The sequence below is a fragment of the Protopterus annectens genome, chromosome 6.part1 (assembly GCF_019279795.1).
Source record: "Protopterus annectens isolate FY-2018-M chromosome 6.part1, PAN1.0, whole genome shotgun sequence".
Taxonomy (NCBI): Eukaryota; Metazoa; Chordata; order Ceratodontiformes; family Protopteridae; genus Protopterus; species Protopterus annectens.
In genome coordinates this window covers 126,229,385-126,241,258 of record NC_056738.1, presented here as the reverse complement: position 1 = coordinate 126,241,258, position 11,874 = coordinate 126,229,385, and the positions used below count along the sequence as shown (strand labels likewise).

Sequence of the window (11,874 nt, the reverse complement as noted above, 5' to 3'; positions counted from 1 at the left end):
TTTTACATTTTATATCACCTATTTCTGTAGATATTTTTTTTTTCTTATAACATACTTGTTCTTTTACCCCCCCCCAAAAAAAGACATGCTAACACATTAGATATAGCTGAACTTTACCTCAACATATTTCAAAAGAAAATATAGTGTTTATTAACTACTACACTGTTATAACACACTCTAAACGTATTTAAATTTTTTTTTTTTTTTTGTTTTTTTAACTTTGAGGTGGCCCTGTTACAAACTTAAATAAAAATTCCAATTTCAAAAATAACTCATCTGTTATTGGTATTGATGCATGTCCATAAATTTCGGTAAAAAGTGTGCTGTATGTACCACTGCAAGAATATGCATACATGTGTGCATATACTTCAATTCTAGTGACTGAAGAACTGAACAGTTAAAAGAAAAAAAAAAAAAAGAATACAGTCACATAATAAAAAGACATACATATTTATCAGAGCTAAAACATACTGATTACATATTTTGCAGGGCAGTAAAAATAGCAAACAATACTACAAAAGGACAAATGTACACTATCTGAAAGTGAATATAAGAAAGCCATGTTTTTCTTAGAGAAGCACTATTTTGGGAGTACAGTCACCATAAATATTTATATATTTTCCTCCCTGGGAACCATACTGAGATTTAGCATCTTACTCCCTGTAGGATTATGATTCTACCCAATCTTACAGACAACAAAAGTAAAGTACAAGAAGCAAAGAAGTTTCTTAAAGCTACAATAAATCCAGTTAAGCTGAACTTGTTGATAATGTACTTAAATGGGCAATGCGCAATTCAATGGATCATCACATCACCCCCCCCCCCTCCCCGATAACATGACAAAAATAGACTAGTTATAATGCTCAAGCCAAATGGGCCAAAATTAAGTTTTTTTGTTGCAGCCGCCTTCCCCAAAAATAAACGTTTTGAAAAGATGCTTTGCCAAGCAGTTTGGGAACACCACCTAAACACACTATTTTGGTCCTTAAGTTGTAATTCAAAGGGAAAGAATCACATAAAATATTTAATTACCCTGTTTCCTCCACCTATAAAATTTTATATTCAGCTGCTAAGCAATACTGGGCAAATACAACAGTTACATGGAAAAGAATAACAAAATAGTACTTTGGCAAAATAACCCTTATACATGGCTTTGAGTAGGATTAAAATGTGACTACTACTTGAATTCCATGTTACAATGTACTTTTCAAAATCTTATTAGGGTAACAAAATATTATACACAGTTAAACTTAAAATAATTAGCTTCAATATGACAAATCAGTACAGGTAACTTCCATCTGAAAACATGATTTGTCAGTTAATGCATATTAAAAGTTTATGTCAAGAGGAGAATTACAATGAAAAATTACAAAATTTATTTTATCATACTGTGATTGTAAATTGAACTCACCATAGACTCACATATGTTACAATAGATAAATACCACCCAGTTCTCATTTTTACACTTAGCTATTCCAGGTCGTTCATTTAAACGTGTTGAACTTGTCTCCAAATTCATTTCCTTCTTGCATTAGCGTGTTAAGTTTCTGAACTCCTAGATTTGAATGTACCTACAAAACACATGCAACTTTACCATTTGAATATACTATGGAATATTATACAAAATAAGGCATTTCAGTGTCATGTGGAACGAAGTACTGTCAATTCAAAGTCTTTTGCACATCAATAAAAAGATATCTAAAGAACGTAGAGACGATAATCCTTTTTACTATATATATAAAAATAACAATTAGCAAAGTTTTCTTAAATTTCTTTTTAAATTATTCCACTGTCTCATTTCCAGTAACCGTGACCAACTGTAATGGTATGTCCGAATTTGGAAGGATCTCTTGATTGCTGGTGCTCGAAGTATTTATAGTTCCAATTCCTGCTACAGATCCCTGCTGAATGTTTGCAAGAATAAGTGTAGTTCCTCCTTGTGTAATTAAACTGTCATCAGCTGCATGAGTTCCTTCCATTGAAGCCATCACTGCACTGCTTGCATGAATCCCTTTTTTATTCTGATGAGTTTTGATATGCTTGGCAAGATGATCACTTCTCATAAAACGTTTTGAACATTCTGGACACACAAACTTCTTTTCACCTTTTACAGTAAAAAAAAAAAAAATCACAAAAATGAATCCTTTATTTATAACATGTCTCATAAGCAATCACCACTTTTTGGAAAGTACATCACATTTACTAGCCATTTAACTACATCATCATTTTTCTTAAAAGGATTACACACAACTGCAAAAAATAAAACTTTCTTCTGTAAAATTTTGTCGACAGCAGTTACTGATTATTCCACAACTTCTTCTATATATCTTTCAAGGATGCATATTTCTTTTTCACAAGTAGAAGTCTTACTTGCATAGCAAGTTAGTTCCAAGCCTTAACAGTTCTCCTGTACTATATATCTAAAACTAACATTTCTTCACATAAGCTGTTAACCTTGATTCTCTTCTGCATACTCCCTTTCAAAAATTGTTACCGCAGAGTGGCTTGGAGAATAATGTGCTGAAATATTTGGGAGAAGTCCTTAACTAGTGCTTCTTACTTTTCTTGCAATGCCATCTTCGCACCTTTAAAAATTTAAATGTGGAGTCCCTTAATGATATGCAAACAGCTACTGGCTAAAACATTTTCCAAGATCCCTTAAAACTGCCAATCACAGCCAGGTCATCATATTCAGATTTCAATAAATATCTGTGAAGGGCTCTCCTCGGTGGTTCTACCACTGGCATTCTAAGTTATATATAAAAACAGGAGATTTGAAGTATTCAGCTTTTAAAAGGGCAGTCATAAAAAAATAATGTACTCTATATGGTCGTGGTCAGATACCTTGTGTATACTGGACAAGTTAAAGCATGCACTGATGAATCTGAAAGCAATCAATTGGCATCCATCTTATTTAAGCCATCCTGACTACCAAATGTTGCTTGACGTCTAAAGTACAGTTGTGTACACTTACCATAAATGTAGACGTTCGAGTTTATTCACTGTTGCAGTCATTACATTTGGGTAATCTGCTGGCAGGTTGCCCTCAGTCGGCCTGATTAACAAAGTCTTGGGTCCCGCGTTGGTTGCGGTCTCCTCTTCCATGACGTCAGGGGTATAAAACATGCAGCGGACGCCATTTTATTCAGTTTTTCCTACCCCAGATGTCAAGTGCCCCCCAAATGGGGAGCAAAAAAAAAAAAAAAAATATATATATATATATATATATATATAAAAACAGAAATATATGGAAATGCACTTTTAGCAACATAAACTTTACCTTCATCTAAAAGCAAATACACCACAAAGGCTTTAGTATATAGTGAAGGAAAGAAAAGTTATAGAAAAGGGGGATGGCGGGTGGGTAACCCGGACTGCAACAGTGAATACACTCGAACAGCTACATTTATGGTAAGTATACACAACTGTACTATGTTCTTCGTGTTTCACTGCTGCAGTCATTATATTTGGGTAGAATCCCAAAGTTATGGATGGGAGGATGGAACTAAACAGCATTAGGAGCGGCTATAAGGCCCTGCAGAACTGCAGTGGCAAAGCCTGCCCTGGATTTGGAGAAGAGAGGCAAATGATCATGCTTTGTGAAGGTATGAACAGAGCTCCAAGTAGCAGCCTCTAGAATGTCTTTGGTTGGAACCCCTCTGAGAAAAGCTGCTGAGGTAGAGGCAGCCCTGGTGGAATGTGACCTGATCCCCTTGGGCACAGGCTTACCATGGTGCAAGTATAGCAAAAACGAATGCAGTGGCTTATCCACTTAGAAATAGTCTGCTTTGAAATAGCCTTCCCCCTCTGACCCTGCAGCAAATGCTACCAGTAGTTGCTCAGATATTCTGAGAGATTTGGTCCTGTTCAAGTAGAATCTTAGTTGTCTGTATACGTCCAGTGAATGCAGAATCCGCTCCCACTTGTTCTGCGGATTTGGGTAAAATGTTGGCAGGTGAACTGTCTGGTTAATAGCCACACTGGATACCACCTTAGGCATAAAAGGATTGGTCCTGAGGGACACCCTGTCTGGGTAAAACGTAATAAAAGTCTCTACAGCCATGAGAGCCTGTAGTTCTGAAACCCTTCTTGCTGAAGTGACTGCCAAGAGAAAAGCTGTTTTCCAAGACAGAAATTTTATATCCGCAGTAGCTGCTGGTTCAAAAGGAAGCAGGGCGAGTTTTTCCAGCACAAAATTGAGGTCCCATGCATGAGTTGGTGATCTTCTGGGAAGCCTTAAATTTTGGCCCCCCTAAGATACTGTTTAAGCAGAGGATGAGAAAAGAGGGGAGGCTCTGTGTTGTAATGAGCCGAGATGGCAGAGGCATGGATTTTTACTGAAGAAAAAGATAGGCCCTTGTCAAGCATCTCAGTCAAATATTGTAAAATCTGAGGAATATTGGGCTTTGCTGTGTCTGTTCCTTGTGCTTGGTTCCAAGCACAGAATCTCTTCCATTTATCAGCATAAGATTTTCTAGTACTAGGCCTTCTGGCTTCCAAAATGACATCCATCACAGATTTACTGAGAGGTGCTGTTTGAATAATTAAACGATCAGCCATGCTGCAAGATTCAGAGTTTGGAGCGGAGTGTGCAGAATTTGATTGTTCTGCTGAGACAATAGATGAGGTATTTGAGGCAAGTACCAAGGAGGAAGTTCAGACATATTCTTTAGAATTGGGTCCCAGTGCTGGCAAGGCCAGTCCAGAGCAACTAGGATCATTTCTGGTTTTTCCTGTTGGACTTTTAGTAAGACCTTGAAGAGAAGAGGCAGAGGGGGAAAAGCATAGACTGATAGGTTTTTCCAACTGAAGGATAGGGCCACCCACTTTCCATGCTGTTCTGTGATAAGTTCTTGTGCAGAATTCGTCAAGCTGATAATTTTGGGGAGAGGCAAATAGATCTAGGTCTGGGCTCCCCCATTTCTGTGTTAACATGCTGAAGACTTGTGGATTCAGTTTCTATTCGTGGGGGTCCATAAGATTTCTGCTTAGGTCGTCTGCCAGAGTATTTTGTTTTCCTGGCAGGAACTAAGCTTGAAGATGTATTTGGTAAGTCAAAGCTGTGTTTCACAATGCCATGGCTAGTCTGCAAAGGGGGTAGGAATGTGTACACCCCCTGCTTATGTACCACATAACCGTGGTGTTGTCAGTCTTTATCAGTAGTTGTCCTGGATGAAGTAAGTCCTTGAAGGCTGTCAAAGCATTCTGAACAGCTAGCATCTCTTTCTCGTTGATATGCAGATGCATTTGTTTTGGGCTCCATTTGACCTGAATGCATCTCCCCGCCAGGTGGGCCCCCCCAAGCATAGTCTGATGCGTCTGCAGTTAGGGTTTCAGTGGCAGGGGGTAGAGTGAATGACAGTCCCTTGTTTTGGTGACATGTCTCTGCCCACCAAAGAAACTCCTGTTGTGGGCAGGGAATGAGAGGAATCATAGTTTCCAGACTGTGACAATGTTGACTCCATAAACTTTTTAGGTACCATTGAAGTTTCCTCATATGCAGCCTCACATATGGAATTAGTAGAATGCAGGATGCCATGAACCCCAAAGCCTGCAGAATTTGTCTTGCAGATAACTGGGTTTTTGTTGCCATTTGTTTGAAGTATGTTGTCAGTTGCCTTTGTCTGGCGTAAGGTAAGCCATCTGGGCAGTTGTATTCAAGCTTGCACCCAGGAATGTAATTTGAGAAGGTACCAGTTGGGATTTCTTTTTGTTTATTGTGTACCCTATGCATGTTAGAAGCCTTTTTACAAACGCCAGATGTTGAAGAAGAGTGTCCTTGTCCTCTGCTTGAATGAGACAGTCGTCCAGATAATGATAAATTTGTATGCTTGTCTACAGAATGCAATTACTGGTGCCAGGCACTTTGTAAAGACCATGGGCGCAGTAGACAAGCCAAAGGGCAGTGCAGAGAATTGCTAATGCAAAAAACCTGCCTTGAAGCGGAGGTATCTTCTGCATGATTCCCTTATTGGGATATGCAGGTAAGCTTCTTAAGTCTAGAGTTACTAACCAAGCGTTCCTGCCCAGCATAGGCAGTAGCTGCTGTAAAGTCAGCATTTTGAATTTTGGAATGTCCAGGAACGTGTTCAAAATCGATACATCTAGTACTGGACACCAGGCATCGTCTTTTCTGGGTACCAGGAAAAGTCTTGAATAAAAACCTTGTCCTTTTTCCTTTCCTGTTGAATAGCCCCATATCCATGAGGGACATAACTTGTTCCTGAGCCTCTGCCCACTGATTTTGTGTCAGATCTGGCCATCCGTTTGGAATTGGCAAAGTATGGAAATTAAATCTGTACCCCTGGGATACTATGTTTAATACCCACTTGTCCTGGGTAATTAACTGCCAATTTTGAGCATGAAGTGCTAGTTTTCCCTCCAAGGGGGCTGCCAAAAGGTAAGTGCTTGGTGAAGGTAGAGGAAAGTCATGGAGACTGCTTACTGTAGGGTTGTGCTTAGTTTCCTCCAGATTTGGAGGTGGAGGCACCCCATTGCTTTGACCTGTAAGAACCCTGTGATTGGTATCTGCAGCCTTCTGAGCACCTGAATTTCCCTTGCGTGGCTCTGTTGGATACAGAAAAGGACCAATTTTCAATAGGCCAGTGCCTACTGAACCTGGGTGGCTGCACTTGCAAGAAATAGATTTAGCTTTGTCTTCCATTTTCTTTAAAACCTCTTCTGCCTTATTACCAGAGTATCATGCTGCAAGGGGGCATCCAACAATTTAGCTTTAACATGATGTGGGAGATTTTGCTCCTTGAGCCAGGCATGCCTTCTAATCACAGATCCAGTAACTGCTCCAGTAACTGCAGCCCTGCAAGAGGCCTCCAAGGAATCAAAACCACATTGCAAAGTTTGCTTTCCAGCTTGTTCTGCTGAATGCAATTCCTGTAACTCTATTTTCCACACAATCAGAAATCAACATCATTTTCTACTTCAGTAAGCCCATAACATGCTGTTGATATTTAAGCATATGAAACTGGCAGTTTAAGGCCCTGATTGCCAAGGTTGCAGACGTATAAACCTTCTTTCCCCATCTATCCAGTGCCCTGGAATCTCTATCAGAGGGGGTAGGACTTTTGGCTGTAGAGGCCTTTACACACTTGGGACCCTGTGAAATAGTCTCAGGATCAGCAGCAGGATTTTTGAATAGAAAGTTGTGGGGGTCAGGAACCCTGTAATATCTGTCTGGCTTTACTAGGAGGGGAGGTAGGGAATCAGGAGCCATGCTTGATTCCGAAAACACATCATCAACAATGTCTCATACAGGAGGCATTGCCAAGGGCCTATGCTGAGGAAGAAGGAAATCCCTAAGCCTCTTTTTTGATTCAGAGAAGTCCTGACTCTCCCAGTGAAAATGTTCCCTTAAAGTATGCAAAGTCTCTCCAAAAGAGTAATCCTCAGGAGGAGATGCAGATGGGATGGATTCCTCTGCATCAGAATCCTCATAGGGTGGAATAGAGAATTCCTGATCAGAGGAGGAATCAGAAGAAATGGAAACCTGATCTGAAGATTTATAATCAGTGCCTTGCCTAGGCCTCTTAGCAAGGGGGGGGGGGGGTTGGGAACCCCTGATCAAGGTAATTAAGTCCTCAGCCATTTTGATCATCTGTTGTTTAGGCATAGGGGCCTGAGCACGTGGCTCGTATGTCGGTTTTTTAGACATAGATGTTTTTGACCTTGTTTTTAAGGCTGGCGTTGGTTTAATATAAAAATGTTGAGGCCTGAAAACATCCTCAGAAGCCGGTGCCTGCTCAGGGGCTCCGGACCCATCCAAGGGAGAGACATCTGTGGGTTCAATACTCGAAGAATCTAGCGGCATACTGGACTCCGAATGGGTCTCGGTAGAGGCCTGAGACTCAAAAGTAGCTGGTATCAGGGGCTGCGAAAGCGCCTCACTGAGTACTGACGACTGGCTTAGGAGAAGCTTCGATGTCGGTTTTCGACCTAGACGGTCTGCCTCTTTCTTTGTGTTTTTTGTGAACTCTGGTAGTCGGACTAACAGACGACATTTCAAGGCAAGTAAATCTTGATCCAAAATATTTAGAAGCAAAAATATACAGATGCTTAATAGTGCGTTGGTTAAATCTAGCACAAAACCGACAGCAAGGCACGTTATGATCTGGGCCTAGGCAAGGAATACAGTACAAATGAAAATCCTTATGAGGTATTTGCTTCCCGCAAGTAATGCAATTAACTTTTACTGACATCGGTAAGGAGCAACAAAAAGTTTCCCCAACGGGGTACTTCGCTTTAGTTTGAAAACTTCAGTTCTGAAACTCGAAAGCGAAAATTTCAGGAGTCGACCGACTGGCACTTATGAACTGCTTCGGGCACCGTGCGGCAAGAAAGACTGAATAAAATGGCGTTGGCTGCATGTTTTATATCCCTGACTACTTGACGTCATGGAAGAGACAGCAACCGACGCAGGACCAAAGACTTTGTTAATTAAGCCGACTGAGGGCAACCTGCCAGCAGATTACCCAAATGTAATGACTGCAACAGTGAAACACAAGAACATCTGCAAATAAGTCATTATCGGCCTTCATTTAAGAAAAGGTAAAAAGTGCAGTTGTGTACACTTACCATAAATGTAGATGTTAAGAGTGTGTATTCACTGTTGCAGTCATCACCTGTGGGTTATCCCTGCTGTGGTAGCCCTTAGCCGGCCCAAACACCATTGTTTTTCTGTGTCAGCTGCAGTCGCCTGTAGTCTGACGTCAGGTCATCAGTGCTATAAAACAAGGCAGCAGACGTCATTACATCAGTTTTTCTTGCCCTAACCCCGTCAGAAGCACATGGAAATAAGGTAAAGTGGTCCTGGTGGCTAAAAGCCACCGTGGGAAGCTTATGTCCCCCTACGGAAAGAGGATACAAGGGGGATGGAGGCTGGGAAACCAGGACTGCAACTACACTAACATCGACATTTATGGTAAGTGTACACAATTGTACTATGTTCTTCGTGTTTCACTGTTGCAGTCATCACCTGTGGGAGGACTCCCAAAGCTGAGGAGTGGGGTAGAAGGATAGGTTAGAGTCCTAGGCATGGGTCAGCAAGCTCTGCAGAACTGCAGAGGCAAACCCTGCCCTAGACTTACAAAAATGAGATAGGTGGGAATGCTTTGTAAAGGTATGGACAGAGGGGTCCAGGTGGTAGCTTCCAAGATGTCCCTGGTGGGGACTCCTCTGAGGAAGGCTGTGGAAGTGGAGGCTGTCCTAGTGGAATGGGTAAGAATACACTTGGGGAGGGGGTTCCCATGTAGTGTGTAGCAGAAATGGATACAGTGGGATATCCATTTGGAAATGATTTGCTTGGAAATGGGCTTCCTCTGCCACTTGGGCAAAGCTGACAAGCAGCTGGTCTGTTTTTCTGAAAGGTTTACTAAGGTCCAGATAGTATCCGAGTTGTCTGTGCACGTCTAGCAAGTGCAGAATTCTTTCCCCCTTGTTTTGAGGGTTGAGAAAGAAGGTGGGTAAGGTGTATGGCATGGTTGAAGTTAGGGTCACATCAGATACCACCTTGGGCATAAAGCAGGGGTTAATCCTCAGGGAGACCCTGTCTGCATGGAAAATAATGAAGGGCTCAACAGCCATGCGTGCCTGAAGTTCTGAAAGCCTTCTGGCTGAGGTGAAAGCTAGTAGGAAGGCAGTCTTCCAGGAGAGGTATTTCAATTCTGTTGAAGCAGCAGGTTCGAAAGGAGCTAAGGTTAGTTTTTCTAAAACACAACTCTGGTCCCAGGCTGGCATGGGAGGCCTTCAGAGGTCTAATATTAGAGGCCCCCTCTGAGGAATTGTTTAATCAAAGGATGAGAGAAGAGAGGTAAGTCTTAACTGTAATGGGCTGAAATGGCTGAGGCAATGGATTTTAATAGAAGAGAAGGAGAAGCCACTTTTGAGTAACTCTGTTAGGTAATCCAAGATAAGAGGGATGGAAAGATGAGAGGTACTGGCCCCTCTGGACTGGCTCCAGGAGCAGAATCTTTTCTATTTCCCTGCGTAAGATTTTCTGGCCCTGGGCCTTCTGGCCTCTGTGATAAAGTCTAGGACCAGTTTGCTTAACAGGGACCCCTTGTTTGCTTTTAAAGTATTAGCCATGCTGAAATATTGAGAGCCTGCAAGTCTGGGTGCAAGTACCCCCCCCCCCCCGGGTCAAGACGTCTGAGATCAGGGGAAGCTGCTGGGGGGCTGTAAAGTCAGGCTGCACAGTACGGGGTACCAATGCTGATCTGAAACAGTGATGATGGCCTTTGGTCTCTCCTCCTTTATATTGATCAGTACCTTGGGAATAAGTGGCAGAGGAGGGAACGCGTACACCAAGAGGGAGTTCCATGGGAAGGTCAAGGAATCCACGCTAGGAGGTGATACTCCCTGGTACAGAATTTTTGCAGTTGGTGGCTGAGAAGCGAAGCAGAGAGATCCACCTCTGCAGTCCCCCACTCCTGAGTGATCTGCAGAAAGATTTTCCTGTGGAGCTGCCACTCATGGGGGTCCAGTATGTTTCTGCTTAGGTGGTCTGCCAGGGTGTTTTTGACCCCTTCAAGGTATTGGGAAATTAGTTGTAGACCCATGGAGGAGGCTGTCTGCCAGAGGTTCATGGCTAGCTTGCACAGAGGGTAAGATTGGGTCCACCCGTTTGCTGATAAACCACATTACTGTGGTGTTGTCTGTTTTTATAAGGAGAACCCCTGGCATGAGATGTGGTTTGAAGGATGTCAGAGCCTTTTGTACTGCTATCATTTCTTTCTGACTGATGTGTAAAGGAAGGTGCTGGGCATCTCAAAGACCTTGGGTGCACCTGCCTACTAGGTGAGCGCCCCAAGCAATGTCTGAGGTGTCGGTGGTGATGGTCTGGCTGGCAGGGCGGAGGATGAAGGGAAGACCCTTGCTCTGGGCACAGGCCCTTGCCCACCAGAGAAACTCTGCTCTTATACATGGGATCAGAGGGAGAGAGGTCTCTAGAGACAGAGTGCTGACACCAAAGTTTTTTTTAGATACCAGTGAAGTTTTCTCATGTGAAGCCTGGCCAGAGGATTTAGAAGGATGCAAGATGAAATGTACCCCAGGGCTTGCAGGAACTTCCTCGCAGTGAGGTTACTTCTGGAAGCCAGCTGGGTAAAGTAGAGGGGCAGGAAGCTCTGCTTTTCTGGGGATAGGAAGGCCATTTGGGATGCTGTGTCTAGCAGTGCTTCCAAGAAAATGATCTTCCTGGAGGGTGTTTGCTTTGACTTTTTTTCGTTGATGGTGAACCCTAGGGAAGTTCGGAGGAATCTGACAAAGAGAAGGTCCTCGAGCAGCTTTTCTTTATACTCTGCCTGAATGAGGCAGTCGTCCAGGTAAGGGTAAATCTGTATATTTCTCTATCTGCAAAATGCTATGGCTGGGGCTAACCATTTGGTGAATACTCTAGGTGCAGTAGATAAGCCAAAGGGCAGCGCAGAGAACTGAAAGTGTTGTGACCCTGCTCTGAAGTGCAGGAATTTCCTGCAGGATTCCCTTATGGGGATGCGGAGGTAGGCATCTTTTAGGTCTAGTGTCACTAGGCCAGGCATTTTTGTCAGCATAGGCAGCAGGTGCTGCAAAGTTAGCATTTTGAATCTGGGGACCATCAGGGAGGTGTTCAGAATGGATAGATCCAGGATAGGGTGCCAAGTGACCTCTTTTCTGGGAACAAGGAATAGTCTGGAATAAAAGCCTTTGCTTGTTTGATCTGGGGGGACAGGTTTTACTGCCCCCTAGTATACGAGAGTTTAGGCCCATTTCAATGCCTCTGCCCACTAATTTGGAGTCAAGTCTAGGTACCCTCTTGGAATTGGGAGTTCGCTGAAAGAGAATTTGTATCCCTGAAAAATGATCTTTAAGACCCATTGGTCC

At 42.6% G+C, this 11,874-nt stretch overlaps 1 protein-coding gene across 1 annotated transcript in view; it reads right to left on the bottom strand.

Annotated features, from left to right (window-relative positions):
* Positions 1–431: 431 nt before the first annotated feature.
* Positions 432–11,874, bottom strand: part of SP3 (Sp3 transcription factor) — a 204,667-nt gene continuing 193,224 nt past the window's right edge. Inside the window, exon 5 of the mRNA XM_044075353.1 lies at positions 432–2,104. Coding sequence (XP_043931288.1) covers positions 1,782–2,104 — 323 coding nt within the window. The 3' untranslated portion in view covers positions 432–1,781. The remainder of the gene's footprint in view (positions 2,105–11,874) is intronic.